The following is a 17,968-nucleotide window of genomic DNA, read 5'->3' on the forward strand; positions in this document are numbered from 1 at the left end:
AAATAATAATATAAAATTATTTAATATGAAATCACTTATATTTGTATATATATCTTTAAAAATATGTAAACATTAATATTTCAATAACAACACCATTAAAACAACTCGAAAGTACATTATAACAAAGCAAAAACTTCTTTATAATACAAAAATGCTTTTATCCATCGTCGTTTAGGTGGCGTCAAGGCGGTCTAGACGGAATCCAAGCTGTTAAAAATCGCATAGGGGTAAAAAAAAACACCTAGAGGGATTAATCGGAGAAAATCAGGACGAATTCTCGATTTTGAGCGCCTAAGCGACGGCCTTGGTTTTGAACAGTGTCAAAGTCTAACTAAACGGTCGAAGATTCGAATTCTGTCACCATGCTTAAATCAGTCTGGAGTCTTAATCATGAACTTAAACTTTTAGTTGAGACTTAATACATCATTTGCTCCCTGAACTTGTCCAAAAAGCTTTATCCCATGAACTTTCAAAATATGTCCTCTCAATTTGCATAAAATATTCAGTTAGCCATTTGAACTTGCGTTAAATATAATCAATTGATCACTCGGTTGTAAAAAAAATAAAAATAAAAATTAAGCTAAATGCTAAAGATGTATTAAAAGTAAAATGATCAAGGTCGGGGTCAGAATATGCGGTTCTAATAATATTAGATAAGACAAGTTTTATAGTTGAGCAAAGTAAGAACTTCATTTTTAATCCATTAGGTGAATTATGTAATAACATTCTAAGACGCGTGTAATACGTTTTTGACATTTAACTTAATTATTTCATATGACCGATGTACTTAGAAAAACAGCTTCATGCATATTTACACCATTGAACTTGGTACGTTTTTCCTATTGGCACCCTGAACTTTTCAAATAATCTATCACACACCTATAGTTGGCTTTAAAAATCTATTACACACCTATAGTTGGCTCATTCGGACCTCCTATACACAAAATCGTTGATTTTTCGTCTTTAACAAACGAGGTGGTATGCGTGTTATAGAAAAAAAGAAAAGCGCAGGAGTTCGTTCGGTATGCCACCTCATCCGTCAAAGATGAAAAATCAACGATTTTGTGTGTATAGGAGGTCCGAATGAGCCAACTATAGGTGTGTGATAGGTTTTTAAAACCAACTATAGGTGTGCGATAGGTTTTTAAAGGCAAGACGTGTATATATGCATTAAACCTAGAAAAACTATTTGCAGAAGTAGAGCTACAAAAGCTATATATTTCATCCTTTCCCTGTTTTCTCTCTATATATTGATGTTGAATTGAGGTACACAAGTGAAATCAGAGAGAGGTGAAGAATGGCATCAAGAGGGCGGAAGACAACAACAGAAGTGAAGGAAAACATAGGTGAAATCAAGAAAGAAATAGATGTGATAAAGAAGAGACTTGATGAGATAGATATGAATATCAATAACAAACTCCACCAAATCGTCATTACTTCGGAACAACATTCAAAGAATATTGAAGGTCGATTTGCAGTTATAGACAAGAAGAATGATTTCATGAAAGGAAGATTAGATGAAATTGATTTGAAATTGATTCCATTAAACTTTCTAACCAGAAGAATGAGTCCTAGGAAGAATGGATACGCCAAGTAACTGACGCTGGCCACAAGGCTGTGCAGTTAGGCATCGAATTTATGGATCGTTGGGAGCGACGAAAGTCCTGAAAGTTTGCAACATTTGATGCAATCAAAAATTAGTAATTTCTATCAATTTTGGGGTTTCGGGTTTTGGGTTTATTTTCATACTTTTGTTATTTTATGCTTTTTTTTTTTTTTTTTTTATGGACTTTGATATTATTAATATAACAATTTTTATGGTTATAAATGATCGCCATGATGCCAAAACCTGGGGTGTCTCCGAATTTCTTCGAGTCATAACTTTTCTATCAGATGTCAAAATCATGCACGGTTCATTTGCATTGTAACCTTTGAGAATTTCGGGAAGAAATCTGAATTTTCGGCACAAATGATGTTAAAAATTAATAGATGATTGCATATTTGCCGCTTAAATATGACAAAATTTGAGAAAAATTTAATCTTATTCACAAAGGACATTTATATTATCGGAAATTTCTTATACGATAGTAAAACATAACTAAATAAGTGTAGGAGGACCTTTTAAATTTAATGTTAAAACAACCCGTGAGGACATCTATTTACATGTTTTCAGCTGTTGTTTGCTTTTCACTCCTAAAATATTATTGTAGTGTTTGTTTAGGAAAAAGAAGATAGTAAATATTTATTTCTGCGGTCGTTGTTGTTTTTATTAGTAGTAAAACATTGTTTTCTACTCACATTGCTGTTTTTTTTTTCTTAAATATCTTGTAAGGTCAACCTAAATTGATACGGATTCTTGACGTGTGAGTTAGTTTTGATCGTAACCTAACAAAGAGTTTCTTCTCTAGTTAAACTAGAATGAGTTAATCACAATATTTCACGAGTTAAACTCGTATGAATTATAAAATCTTCATTGTTAAAGGAATGAACGATTCATAAAATGTTGTTCATCTTTATAAATAAAGAGGCTTAAATACCTTTTCCAAATAAAATATAAAAGACTTGGACACCCTAGCTAGAGTTACAAACAATAAGGAAATGATAGGGGTAAAGAAATGATAAGTGGCTAAGTGACATTCAGATTAATAAGCCTAAATGACGAGACAGTAAATAAGGACAATGGTAAAAACAATAAATAAGAAGGAGATAGAATTCCGGCGGCTCTTGTCCCCTACCCAATCTTACTGGAAAAGTCACTCCACAACGTGTGGCCCTAAGCCTCCATGCCTCCAGGTCCGTCGATGTGTTGAAAACTCTCCCCTCTTTACAATGTCACACGATGTGTGAGCATAGGCACACGTTGTGTGAATTAAAGAAAATCAAACCAGGGACTCAGCAGCATCCAGCCCACATGGCGTGTGTTCTTGGCGAGATGCAATGTGGGGATAAACTCCCACAATTCTTCCTTCGCCTTTCTTCTCACAGGACATGTGGTTCAGGGCACATATCGTGTGGGGCCTTTTTTTGCCTTGGCTCGAATTTTTAGAGAAGATGTCCGCATCATAAACACGTCAACTTCACAATAAAACATTGTATCTTTGGATTTTTGGATTTTGATTTCAAACAATCATAAAGCTGAACTAAATTGAGTGGCAACAAGTAGTTTGTAGTTGTTTTTAATTAGATGGTTTAAGAAATGAAGTTGATTTGATATTTATGTTTAATTGTTGCGTTTTTGTTGAATTTGGGTGTTTGGCCTTATGATGTTTAACATCAATCTAAACACGTTAACTTTAAATGGCAGTTGGAAATACTCTAATAATTTAATTAAAAAACTGTTGAAAATACTCTAATAACTCCTTAAAGAAAAAATCAATGCTACTTAATATTAATGAAATGCAAATAGAAAAATCAAATTATTGAGATGTTCAATAATCTCCATAGTAATTTTACAATAAAACAATATTTATTATTATTATTATTATTTTATATGTTTGTTATACATTTAAAAATTCTTCCTTTGACCCTGAAAGGTAATTGAATTCAAAGCTTGCCAACCAACCCATTGATGCCGAATTTGAAATTAAATAGAGAAATTTATGATATGAAGCTATAAAATAAATGATCTACCTTCTTTTTGTATAGATTACTGTATTATTTTATTGAGTAGGTCGATTCTTCTTCGTGGATCTATTCAAAATTTGAGTGAATATATTTTTATTTATATTCAATGACTTTGCATGCTCATTTTATAATAACACATAACATAAAATGATACAAGTATAGATTATAGCAAAATGACAACTCAAAGAAGAGAAAACAAGCTACAACCTACAATCGGCCAAATCCAATTGGAAGTAAAAATAATGGAAAAACAGAAAGCAAGCTACCTATAACGTTGGTAGCAAAGAGTAATTTCAGACATTATCATAAGAAACAAGTATTTTGTTTTTTTTATTCTGTTGCCCTAGTTGCTTCTAAAAAAATTCACTTTTTACGTAACAATTAAATTTGAGATTAATATTTTTAAATTCAATAATATATTTAAATTTTTCTTGTACAATTCGTATAATGAAGGTATTACATCCATTTGGGTCTCCAAACTAAAGTTTTAAAGTCAATTAAAATCCTAAACTAACTAAGCAAAAATCATCAATTGAGTCTTCATCTTATCCTAAAATCAGAAACTGTGACTATTTGATATAGACTGTAATTACCTATGTGTTGGTTCAAAATGAGTTTAGGTAAAAGATTCTAAAATTGTCCAACCAAATGATTTTCGATGAGGTCTCAATTGAAATTTTTGTTTAGAATGGGGACTCAATTGATGATATTTTGTTAGTTCATGGACCTGATCCTAATTGACTTTGAAGCGTTAGTTTAGGAATCCAAATAAGTATTATGTCTATAATGAATGATCATTCTTAAAACTTTTTTTTCAATTGTATTTCGGTGACCTGAGATAACAACAGTTGTCAGAAAAGGAGGCCGGAGTTCCGACAAACCCTTTCTAATGCTAAAGTCAGTAAATATTTGATAAAATAGTGTATACCTGAACACGTGGTGATGTTTAATTGGTCTTCAGACCATATATTTCCGTTCCCAAATACATGTGAACTTGGAAAGCGTGTCTTTGGAATTCAGCAAGTGTCATCCTAGACGGCTTCCTAAGAGATGTCAAGCAACGGAAGATCAGCCTATGGCCGAAGAGAAGCAGCAAGCCTTAATGAGACTGAGTTCAAAATAATGGCTTTGGGATACAGTTGAAACATATAAACTTAAGGCTCATTCAAACAATACCGTATCAATGAATAACCTAAATTTTATTTAGGTCTAATACATCTCCCTAAACTTACTTATTTTATATCACCGCCTCCCTAAATTTGTCCATAAAAGTAGATAACTCCTTGAACCCTGCAAGTGTTTCATCCTCTCCATAAACTTGCTTATTATGTAACAACCAAATACAAAACTTATTAAACCTAAATTATAAAAATACATCTTCATCTATTCGAGATGTAATTTTTTATTTTCTCCTACCTTTTAAACTATTATAAGAGTTAGTGTCACAAGTTTGAAAGATCGAAAATGATGATCCAGACTTAATAGTATGGTATTTGTATTTAGTTGTTATAGAATAAACAACTTTAGGGAGCTGGTGAGACGCTTGCAAAGTACATGGAGCTAATATACTTTTATAGACAAATTTACGGAGTTGCTAATATAAAATAAACAAGTTTAGAGAGCTGGCGAGACAAGAAGCCAATCTACTTTTATAAACAAGTTCAGGCTCGTGATGTATTAGGTGTTTTATCTAAGAGAAGTTAAAAGTGGGTTTATCTATTAAAGCCATTTTGGTGAGCAATAACTCTGATAAACAAATATGGCCTCTCTCCTCCTCTCACTTAGCTTCCCTTCTCCTTCATCTCTGAACAATTATGGTTCTGTAACTTCAAACTATATTTCTCCATTGAAGCTCAACACAAACAAATCTACCAATCGTTTTAAATCAGTAGTCATCAGTTATTTATTCCCCAAATATTCACCAGGTCATCCATCATCTTCTTCATCATTCATTCATTAAGTTTTTATCTTCCGAATTGAAGTTAATTTTGTTTTTTTACTGCTAAATTAAACTTGTGTTGGTGCAGGTTTCATCATCATCTGATAATAACCATAAAAGGAAGAATCAAAGTGAATCATGGGAGGAAGATGAGATGAAAATAGTTAAACAAAAGATGGTTGAAGAAATGATTGAATTAAAAGAACATCTTCGGCAAGCTAATTTAAATCTTGATAATCTTCGAAACCTTTCTTCCTTCTTACAAGATTACAGAGACGACTCTCCTACGCCTGTCCATAAGAAACCACACAATATCACTGGATTTTAATTTAATATTATTGTTTTTACTCTAAAATCAGTCTATTATTATTATGTGTTGTGCTTTTTTTTATTATGAGTAATCAGTTTGTATTGATAATATGATCTCTGTGCATTTAGTTAATGTCAAATCTTATTCTAGAGTTCTTATTTTATTTTATTTTATTCAAGTATATCAATATGAAAATAAAATGGAATAAAACCCTTCACAAATCAAAACTAAAGTTCCTAATAAATTCACAACAAATCACAAAAAGCAAGAACTATCTCATAAATCTAAGCTGCATACAGATAGTTGCAACCAGGGTCAGCTCCAGTATTTTAGAGGCCCTAAACAGGCCGGTCCTGATTTTTTTATGGACCTAGATGAAAAACGAGATAAAGAAACTCTTAATAAAAAAAAATTGTACTTAAAAGTTTAAAATAGAATTTTAGACATATTTTAGATCTAAAAGATCATGTTACTTGGTCATTTAAAAAAATTACTATATATACAGTAAAAAACAATTTGAGACCATTTTGGCTCAGATCCTAGGCGATCGCACTCATGGTCTATGTTCAGGACCGGCCCCTAAACATTTGAGTCTTTTTATGATTTATTATTCTACTAGATTATAATTTTTATTTTGAATTTGTAAAAATATTCAGCATAAAAAAATTTGATTGGTACAGATTGTTATGTAATTAACTCAATATGTTATACTAAAATTTTTTTTTATTAAATCACGTCATAAAACTCGAATACCGAGCTCATTCCATATAAGCCCAAAAAATATATATTATTTTTAAGGATAAGAAATAATTTGCGGTGGTCCATAACATTTTGCGGTGGTCCATAAATATTCGGACCTTCTTATAAATTGTTGTCCTACTAAATTATAATTTTCATATTAATTTTGTAAAAATACTCACCATAAAAAATTTGATCGATACAAGTTGTTATGTAATTAACTCATATATAATTAACTCAAAAGCATGAGTAAATTAGTGACAATTAATTGTGTCCTAAAATATATTGTAACAAGTAAATCAATATATATTAGTCATTTTAGATTGAATATATATTAATATTTTGGTTTAAGAAAAAAATTAAAACTATAAAAAAATAATTATTAAAATTATATAATAATAATAATAATAATAATAACACATAGAGAGAAAAAAGTCCTACCAAAAAAAAAACATAGAGAAAAAAAGACACCAAGAACTTTATAGACTAATAAGAAACATATTCTTATGAGAATCGAACTCACACTCTCATAAATAGCTCCATTATTCCTTTACCATTGAGTCTAGCAATACATTTTTGTTATATATCCAATTTTACATATTTTTAACAATTGCAATTTTAATAAGGCGACCTCCCTCTAGAACCGGCCCTGGTTGCAACCAAAACTTTATAAAAAAAAATGATCTTAACTGATACTAATAAAATTATCTATATTGCACTCATCATGAGTAGTCTAGATAAATAACATGAGGTTGTTGGATTTTAACTCATAACCTCTTAAATTATGCATCTTAGACCCTCTCATGTATTTAAAAATATTGAATCTATATAAACTAATATTAGCGATTAACGGTCTACAAAGAGGCAGAACCACTGCTACTTTAAGGTGGAGTCGTTGACTAATAGGACCTGGACTGGCTCCACTCCTAAAAGCACAATATGCCCAAACATGGATCGGATCCTTGCTTAGAGATCCGACTTCGCCGAACAAATTTTTGTATCATCCTCCCTTTCTTATAAAAGGTTGGTGCTTTTCCCTTGGGTTGAGAACCGAAAGGCTCCTCTGCCTAGAAATTCAAATCCTTTGACATTGAAAGGTGCATATTAGGCCTAGCAAATTCGGAAGTTGAGGTGTATAAGCATTTGAACCAAACTTCTTTAAAACTTTGTAGAGTCCGTATTTTCCTGATTGAAAATTGTTGTTGGCTGCGTGGACCGTGGAACGGGTCTAATGGACCTGACCAATTAAAATGAGAAGCATATCAACTCATTTGAGATAAAATTGACGTAAAGAAAACATACAAATATCATATATATAAGGTTTAAAGCACTTTTTGGCCCCTGACCTATCCAAAGTTTGTGCATTTGGCCCCTGACCTATTATTTGGTCATATTTGGCCCCTAACCTATCAAATCAGATAAAATCCAACCCATATTGAATAAAAAATTAACTCTGTTGGAAAATTAACGACAGTAACCAATACAAAAATGACACATGACACATAAATAAAATTAATTTTCACTCTATCGGAACACTAGAAAAAGTTTTTAGGATTTTTTACTGTGTAAAATAGTTACTGTTGCCATCTCCAGTTGAAATTTAATTTAATTTATATGTCATGTGTCGTTTTTGTATTGGTGTCTGCTGTTAATTTTCCAATAAAGTTAATTTTCCATTCAATATAGGTTGAATTTTATCTAATTTGATAGATCAGGGGCCAAATATGACCAAATAATAGGTCAGGGGCCAAATGCACAAATTTTGGATAGATCAGGGGTCAAAAAGTGCTTTAAGCCTATATATAAAGATACTCTTTATTAATTGATATATTTATGAGAATATTCTTTGTATGTTTTTTCATAGAAAAATATAACTTGTTAAATGAATGTGACCCGTCAAAGAGTTTTATACCTTAAAGAGCATGATATAAAAGGTCCAAAAACTATGATTTTAAAAATTAAAAAAATATGTTTTTCATAGGAAATGTAAATCTAAATAACCATAATACTTGTATTTTTTCCATTTTGAGATCATAGGTTATTTACTTTTCTAAGAGATTTTTTTATACTACTAAGAACAAAGTTTAGTAACTTTTATATTGATTTTTAAAAGTTCAACCGTATAAAAAAATCAAAGTTGGGATCATCCATGAGTATAATTTACTTGTTTTTTTTTTTTAATTACAAAGAGTAGCCTAGAACACAAAACAAATAAACAAAAGAAAACAACCAAAAACAACTAACCTAGGAAAGTTAACATTAGCCTATCAATATCAGTCTCAATAATACTGGAAGCTTAATGTTGCACGTAAATTGACACAGAAACAAAAACGACCACTATAAAATAGTAATAGAAATGGATACGAAACACGGAAAGGCTAGTGACGAAGAGTTTGCCAGCAACATGTCTCAAATAATAGAATAGAATAATAGAAACATGGGCTAAAAATCTAATATAAGCTGTCCACAGGCCCTCACAGAAAGAAAAGATCCTCTCTTATTTTTCCCCTTGAAAATCAAGGAAGGATTCTTTTCAGATTTGAAAAGGAAATAGGAAGTATAAGTAGAACGAAAGACATCAAGAAAGAGACTCGAATGCTGCTGAATAAACAAAAGTATTGGCAGAGAAGAAACTGCTGCAATAAGAATGGTAAACAGAAGAGGACTATCTGTGAAAATAATGAAAATGGTTACAACAAAAGCAACCATCATTGCCACAATTGATACGAAAAGTGTGACAAGTCCGATAGTTAATTTGTTAGGCAATGACGAAACGAAATCATTGATTGTATATCGAGCAGTTAGAATCGATAGGAAATCGAGCAGTGAAGTTGCTGATGAAATTAATGAGATAGAATCAGCTATAGCAAAAACTTTGAAGAGTATTTCACTCAAAAAATTAGGATAACCATCGTCTGCATTGCCTCCCGGTACAGTAATAGCAGCTGCAAATGCTATAGTTGTGATAAGTGCTGCAACAATCATGCATGAATTAGCAGTATCTCTCATCCATTTCTCCCCTTTTTCCATTAGATCTTTATGTTCTTTCACGAATAATTCTTGAGGAGTATACTCTTCACTCAAATTATTGTTTTGGTTCAGTTCATGTTGCTCCATTAATTTCTTCATTTCCTACATTATTATTTATTTTACAAGTATTAGAACCAAAACAATGCCAAAGTGGAGCAATTTTTAATCTAAGCACTGGCAGAGTCGGTATTTGACTGCTTTTCAATGAACCAATTGAACTAAGAGTTTAGGGCAGAGTCAGTCTTTGACTGCTTTTCAATGAACCAATTGAACTAAGAGTTTAGGGCAGAGTCGTCTTTGACTGCTTTTTAATGAACCAATTGAACTAAGAGTTTAGACTGATAGTTAAAGGTCCAATTTATATTAATATCTGACATGCTTTCAGTGCAAAAAATAAAAAGATAAAAATTTGCCCTGCCCTGCCCTGTCCAAAACAATATCATTTTTGCCTCAGATAGGGACAAAAAGAAAAAAGATGTACAATAAGCACCATGTAGATGAAGATGAAGGCTTGATGAAGATGAAAGGGTTGACACGGAAAAGTTCTATAGTGGACCTGATGAAATGCACCCAAATAATAATAGAAAAGAGGTGCATAAAACTTTATTTGAAACAATTGTACAATTATCAAATTTTCAATAATGAAATCCAATGTACCAAGATTATAATATAATTTTGCATGGGCAAACAAAACCTATAAGGGGTGGGTCTTGATGGGCAAACAAAACTTTAATATTCCTGTGTCCCCCTGCCTTGTCTCTAGATCTAGGTAAGTCTCTTTTCATAGGTTCTATTAGTTGGCCCGAAGTTACTTCATGTAGCATTATATCTAAACTTAATGTTGCTCCAAATTGAAAATGTTAATGATAAAATTTTACCATTTCTCATGTGGGAAGTATATAACATGTTAGGGACAATATTCGAGTTTATCTATAGATATAACATAAACTACTAACACTAAGAGAATGATACCTTAAACAACAGTAACACCCTTAGGAGGTTGGAATGACGTGGAGTATAGTCTTCTTTAGATTCTTTAATTTGGTTCAACTCATGTTGCTCCATCACCATCTTCATTTCCTCAAACAATATTTGAAGTTGGATAGTAGTTGGAAGATACTCTTCTGGTACTTTATGTAGCTCCATCACCATCTTCAAGTTCTAAAATATTTTCACTATAACATTAAATAACCTACAAATTCATACCATTATATACCGTGATTTTCACCTGGTTGGATCAAATGAAGTTGGTTTACCACAGTTAAATCTAGATTAATTAGAATCTTATAATTGAGATTAAAATCATCTATATTCGTGAAGAGTGAAATGATATAATATCACCTGAAATAAGGGAATAATGGGACCACTTTCCTTCATTACCTCCTCCATTTCCTAAGGATTAAATTAATGCTGCAGCTATTAATAATAATAATAATAATGTGAAAAGAGTGAATAATAAAATATTTGTCACCTTAAGCAATTGTAGCATTTTCTGGAGCTGGAGATAACTTGCAGTGCGTTTTTTTCGGTTGACCTGATGTGGCTCCATTACCTTCTTCACTTCCTAAAAATTAAATTTTTCTTGCAAGAATTAACAACAAGAAAGACCATCTCCTAAATATACTATATACCTCAATTTGGTCCAAAGAACCAATTTGCCTCCTAAGATACCTCTTTAGTCTTTGAATTTACTTAAGAGTCTGCTTGGATGGTGGTTTTTGGAGGTTAAATAATGGAGGGTTAAAGATCAAACTTTGTTTGAGAAGATAAAGTTATTAACAGGAGAGAGATTTCAAACGTTAATTGGAAGTTTAAAAAACCCCATTTTAAGTCCCACCAAATTGATGAAATTTGGAGATTAAGTATTTTCATCTTCCTTCATCTCACCTCCCCCTTCATTATATAATATTCTATAACCTTTCATCTAAAGTCATCTATTGACGCACTAAACTTGTTTAAAACTTACCCAAAATCTCCTCTTATGCTCACACATAGAAATAGGGTGTTAATAATGTGAGAAAAAGTTCAAGAGCTAATGTGACATCCTTAAAGTCCAGATAGTATGATCCAATATCATATAAATGTTGTCTTCTTTGACCTAAATCCAAGACTTCGAGCAGCACGACTTTAAAACTTCTCTACATACATTAGAAATCCACCTTATTATAAGTCTCAACCGCTCTCCATTTTCGACATGAGATTCAATTCATTCATGCCTTATTATCATCACTTAGGGCCTTCCTTGCTCATGCCTCTATCCTAGTACCACTCACTCCGGACAGAGATGTTACATTCAGGGTCAACGGAATTTTTGAGCCGAGTTAAAGGGCTCTAATGTATTCAACCTCTATATATATATATATGGGAACTGTGAGAAAATATCACCTCAAACCACAGAAGTTCTCTCTGCAGTTGAAGAGCAGCTCCGGGGACAATGTTAAGTCGATTAGGTGGAGCTAACATTGCAGAAAGATGCAACATATTGTTACCTTCTTCATCTCTGAATGAAGTCACAACTGTTTTAACTGAACCTATATGTATCAATTTGAAGATATCCACGTGGCGGTTCAAAATAGCATGGTGAAAAATGGTATAACCATTATCATCAATACTGAATAGGACATCAGGATATGAAGCAATTAGTATTGATAAGAACTCAAAATTGCCCTGTTTTGCTGCTTCTAATATTGGATTTTGATCTGCAGAACCAATCAACTTTCTAACTCTTTTTCTATCTGATGCTATTTTCTCCCACAATAGTTGCACTAGCTCCACTCCGTTTTTGTACATAAAACTTTTATCCACCTCATGCTTCCAGGAAACTAAGATTTACATAATCAAAATATTCATAGTTAGAAAAATTCTAATTACATATTTCGATAAAATCATTAAGCTTCAAATTTGTTTTCAATGAAACCATCGGTAAAAACTTACCTAAATGTTGACGTAACACAAAAGACAATTGACTATATGCCAATTAATAACATTTAGGTAATTTCCGATTCCGATTACTAACATGTGTGCATGACTGCCACATCAGCTAACAACATTTAGGTAATTTCCGCCTCAATACAAAAGAACTACTTACTTGAAAACTAGTGAAATCACCTGAAAAACAGATGAAATCATAGTTCTAACTTCAACATATCATATAGTTAATTGTGTGTCAGGACAAAGTTTTAGTGAATTTTGTAGACGGAAATGATTTTATTGAAATCAAATGTGAAGTACAATGATTTTATTGAAAGAAATGATGTACAATGACCTTTATGAAATATACCCTAACCTTGAGTGACCATATATGCATTTTATCTGAGTATAATTAGAATTAACACATACTATTTCTAATAGGGTTTGGCATTATATCAAAAAATTCTACTGCGGACCTCGACCAATTATGTTCCTTCCATTCATATGATTCCACGTCATCCTAACTGCTAATGTGGCATCATCTGAATGGGTGGAAGGACCATAACTGGTTGCTGTCCAAAGTAGAAAGAGAAAAGAGAACTAACATGGATGAATGTATCTGTCCAGAAATCCAGGAGGATTTAGAGGCTTTAGTGCCAATACTTTCAGTGCTTCCTCTTCCATATCTTTAGGAGCTTTACCATTACTTAAAACCGCTTTTGCCATTTCAAACGCAACATCTACAATTCAAAGCATAAACTATTATCAGTAGCACATAAAAGCACATAAATAAATTGAATAGAAGTTTAGTTTAGTTTAGCTTACCATATATGCCGGACTTAATTAAACTGACAAGCAAAGTTTTGCGATATCTTCCTCGACGAGTAGGCAGTTGAAGATGATGTTTTGTAGCTTCATATAAGTACCTCACCATTTCCTTATTCCCCTTTAAAGCTGCCATATCAATTGGTAAAAAATCTCCATCACCTCTCGCCATAGCGAGGTCCCCAAGTTTGTTGGTTTTCATTGATATAGCTTTTGCAATTTTAACATTTCCTGATATAGCTGCGCAATGAAAAGCTGTATTCCCTAATACATTTTCATCGTTTGTTCTGGTTTGGATTCTGATCTCATCTTCATTCATTTTATTAACTAGATTTTCCACAAAATCAGTATGACTTGCTAAAGCTGCAACATGAAGAGCAGTTTCACCTCTTGATGTGATTATAGCTCCATATTTCATTCCTGGTTTCTGATATATGCTTTCTGCTTTTCTCCAGTCGTCACTCAGTGCTGCCTTGTATAATTCCAATCCATTTATCGTTTCTTCTGTGGAAACCAAATTGAACAAAAAAAAAAAAAAACTGTTAACTTCTTTCTAGTAAGATCAAAACCAAGCAACTCAAGTACACTCTCATTTAAAGAAAAACCGTATCAACTACCAAACTGACCGACACAACCAACTGGACCAAAAACTTAACCTGATAGTTAAGGATTAATAATTGAATTCATTATAATTTATGACACATCCCTGAAAACGGATGCTTCTAAGCATGAAGCTTGTACAAACACAATTCCATCTTACCATTTATTGAAATTCCTTTTAATAAATGGGAGTCATAAGGATTTGAACCTTCCACCATTTAGCCTAAGAGACTACGATACCATGTCAAGGATTTATACTCTCTAACAATAATGATACATGAAGCAATTTTGGATTCAAATAATATAATTCACAAAGCGAGACTCTTACTTGTGGACAATATTCAGCCTTGGTATTAACAATATTAATGATAAGTGGGATATATATACAAAACCATTAGGGTTACATAAAACCTAATGACATAACCTTTCCACATAGTATAACTCAACAGACAAGGATTGTATAGTATATTAATCTTTATAACCCTCCCTTTCTATTGAGCATGAGATGTACAAATGTTGAACTTGCGTCGAAGACTGTGGATACGATCCTTGAACAAAGGTTTGCTGAGAATATCGGCTACCTTAACATATGGAGTGACATGGGTTAGGATTGTGTTGTGGAACATGGACATTATATGGTTCCTGGAGGATTGACACTGAAATTGGAGACGAGGCAGAGTGGATTGTTGAAGAGGCACCTGAGGATGTGGTTTTCTTGTGAAATTCATCAAGTAACCTCGTGCAAGGGAACACTTGTTCATCAAATAAAACGTGACGTGAGATAAATAATTGCAGAGAAAATGGATCAAGACATTTGTAACCCTTGTGGAGTCTACTATAGCCCATGAAATACATGCTTTGGAATGTGGATCTAACTTTGTTTCCACATATGGTCTTAACCACGGATAACAAAGGCATCCAAAGACACTTAAAGTTTTATAATCAGACGGTTCACGAAACAAATTTTCAAAAGGGAGACATGTCGAAATTGGGGAATGGGTGTCCGATTTATGAGGTAAACCACTTGTCAAATGCATGGGACCAAGACTTTTGAGGAACATGGCCAACCCATGTTCCATTATGTAAGCAACCAGTTAACAATAGGAAATGAGGCAGTATCCGAAATGAGGAAATGTGCTAAACGATCATGCCAAGTTGATAGATAAGCTAAATTTGTTAAACATTTAGTTGAAGCAGAGAAAGACAGAGAATAAAGTACACGGTTAGTCTGGCCTTTGTACCGAATGATCATAGTTGCCAAATCCTTGATAACAAAGTAATCAGAAAAAATTCAAGAGACACTCTATTAGAATCCCTAAGAGCATAAATTGATAATAAATTGACGAGAGATTGAGGAACTAATAAAATATCTCACAATTGATAAGAATGATTACCAACAGAAAACTAATTATGAAAATAATTGGTGAATTTCAGTAGTATTAACATAAGAAGAAAAACTGGAGTTTGTACCATTTGAGTAAGTCTGAGAGGGCTGATTCCTATCACTCCTCCATTATTTCCTGTTTCCTCGGCGTCGTCCATACATAAGGTTGGATCGATTCATAAATAGTATCCATTTCCAAATGTCGTTCTTCAGTGAGAAGAAGTCTGAATAAATCATCAAATTTGATTGGCGTAAGACGCTTCAATGGCCCTTGCAAACGAGGAGTTTTTTGCCGAGCCAGTAAGATTAGGGATGATGAGTTGTGCGTTTTGTTGTATTTCTCTTCCTTTCTCTATTCTGACATATTTTTATTAGTATTGTCTATGAAGTATGGGTAAATTATACACTTCGTCTACAATCGCCGTCATTGAGAATGAAATCGCCGTCACCGTCGTTGGAGACTATAATGCTCTGCGGAAATTACAGGATTAAGGGAGAAAATCATAGAAGAGAAAGGGGATGAGAAAGGTTAATGAGATAGATAGAACTTGTATCCAAGCGCGCTGGAAGAGAACGCCGCCGAGGTTTAATGCGTTTTGTTAAGGGGTTTGTCGAACGTCTTTCAGTTGTATGCATAACACCTTCAGCGCTGCTAGACTGTAATCCATTCAAATCCACCGTGGAGAATAGGAGTGGGAATGTTCATGTGGTGGAGGAGCCGGTGACTTCTCCGCCGTCGGCGGTAACTATGGAGGTGGCAAATGTGTTACAGGGGATACTTTCTTGGAAGGCGGTGGCAGTGAAGGAGGAGGATGGAAAGATTTCGCCGGAGTCGGTGGTGGAGGATATGATCTAGTAGACGGTGAAGTCTTGAAAGTCCGTGGTGGTGGAGATAATGAAGGCCTAAAACCTGGCATTCTCGAACGCGGAGGTCTTCTCTTAGGCGAACCACCACCTCCGTCGTCGTCGTCGTCGCCGCTGCCGGAGCTCCCACCACCACATTTGAACTTGCTACAATCAACAGGAAGTGCATCTGAAGAAGAACATTCTTTAACAGATCTCTGATCAGACTTTCCCGTAATACAATCCTTAACACCATTAGAAACACCAACAGTAGGATTCAAGGAATAGTGCAAATAGATCAGTATCTTCAAAAAATAGAGAAGAAGATAGTGAAAAATATTGCAATCTTCAACGAAAATGAATAAAAATAGAGAGGATTCAAGACCATAGATAGGACCCATGGTGAGGCAAGAGAAGACAGAACCGGCGAAGGATTCGGCGTTGCTAATATCAGAATCAGAGAGGATTTAGTGAGAGAAAGGAAAAGAGCGTGAGAGAGGAATTCAAGGGAGGATATTTTAGTAATTTCTAATACAGTATAAATTTTTAACTTTTTAAAGTGGTCAAATTGATGACGTGTCATGGTTGACTTGCGTTAAACGGTCATTTTTACCGACTGTACATTTTAGTGGAAGGTCACTGGAACGTTGTACAGTTTAGTGTGACAAAATTTTGGTTGTACACCAAAGTGTGATTACGGGTAAATGTTGTACACCACGTATGTAATCTACCCTATGAAGTATGTACTATTGGTGGATCCTCCTAGTATTATATCAAGCACCGGATCTTCCATATCATTCGGAGAATACTTAATTCACATTTAGACACGTGTATTATGACCCTATATAATAATTAAAATAGTGGGGTTTCTTATAATATACGTAGGTCCATGTTACACGCGTCAAAATATATATAGAAGTTCTTTATTTAACATGGAGTAGATGCATGTTCGAGGCAAACCACCCTTGATACCACTATTTACATTAATAACAAGTATAGCCTGGACACCCTCCAATCTATGATACAACAAATTCTTGTGTTTCATGATGTGTTCACAATATGGCCAAACACGTTGAAGTTCTAAGACTTAAAGGGATTAGTAAACGCATTACAATCAGTAACTATATTATTGATAGCCTTTCAAGTATAATAAAAAAGCTCGTGAAATCAGGATGATTAAACCAAGCTACTTGGAAACGGAAGGGACGGTTGACCGGGGGCTGATGTTTGCTTTCAAAAAAAATACCAATAGGACAATGGTCGGATTTGTTTCGGCGTAAGTGTCTGACATTAGCCTTAGGGTACTGTAAACTCCAATCCACATTATATAAAGTACGATCCAATTGTAGGAAACACGAGTTTGGTTGGTAGAGCCCCTGAACCACGTGAAGGGAAGGCCTGTAAAACCGAGGTCGATAAAGCTGAGGGAGCTAATCCAATCAAAGAACATGGTATACACTTATCAAGTATGCGCATATAGCCTCCCTTTTTTCATGCGCTGAATTGATGCAATTGAAATCGTCCAAGATGATTCAGGGAGAAGCAATCAGATTGCCCAAAGCATTTAGCTCCTCCATAAATTCGCGTTTAAAGCGATTCTGCGTCCTGGCATAGACAAAAGTAGCAAGAAATGGAATACCTGGAACGGGGCTATCCAGATAGAGGACGGAGCAATGAATATACTGTTTGTTTTTCTAGATGACCCTAACATCAACATTTCACTCTACCAGAACAGTCAGATACCTCCACTAAAACCATCAATTTT

General features: G+C 33.6%; 1 protein-coding gene across 1 annotated transcript; it reads right to left on the reverse strand.

Moving 5' to 3' along the window:
- Nucleotides 1–8,734: 8,734 nt before the first annotated feature.
- LOC136205759 (uncharacterized) lies at nucleotides 8,735–16,673 on the reverse strand. Its single transcript, XM_065996515.1, has 8 exons — nucleotides 15,447–16,673; nucleotides 13,377–13,880; nucleotides 13,157–13,291; nucleotides 12,027–12,463; nucleotides 11,113–11,205; nucleotides 10,983–11,033; nucleotides 10,614–10,802; nucleotides 8,735–9,743 (listed from the first exon to the last, which is right to left on the reverse strand). Exons 2-8 carry the CDS (start codon nucleotides 13,792–13,794, stop codon nucleotides 9,054–9,056), a joined length of 2,013 nt encoding a protein of 670 aa, XP_065852587.1. The 5' UTR covers nucleotides 13,795–13,880; nucleotides 15,447–16,673; the 3' UTR covers nucleotides 8,735–9,053.
- Nucleotides 16,674–17,968: the final 1,295 nt, after the last annotated feature.

This window comes from Euphorbia lathyris, chromosome 9 (genome assembly GCF_963576675.1).
Source record: "Euphorbia lathyris chromosome 9, ddEupLath1.1, whole genome shotgun sequence".
Taxonomy (NCBI): Eukaryota; Viridiplantae; Streptophyta; class Magnoliopsida; order Malpighiales; family Euphorbiaceae; genus Euphorbia; species Euphorbia lathyris.

What these genes read in the sequence shown, in the direction of transcription:
- LOC136205759 (XM_065996515.1), bottom strand. Translation starts at nt 13,794, where the DNA reads ATGAAATATGGAGCTATAATCACATCAAGAGGTGAAACTGCTCTTCAT. An exon ending in AATTAAGTCCGGCATATATG is followed by an intron (nt 13,292 to 13,376) that starts GTAAGCTAAACT and finishes TTTGAATTGTAG; the next exon opens with ATGTTGCGTTTGAAATGGCA. An exon ending in CCATTATTCCCTTATTTCAG is followed by an intron (nt 10,803 to 10,982) that starts GTGATATTATAT and finishes AAAATATTTTAG; the next exon opens with AACTTGAAGATGGTGATGGA.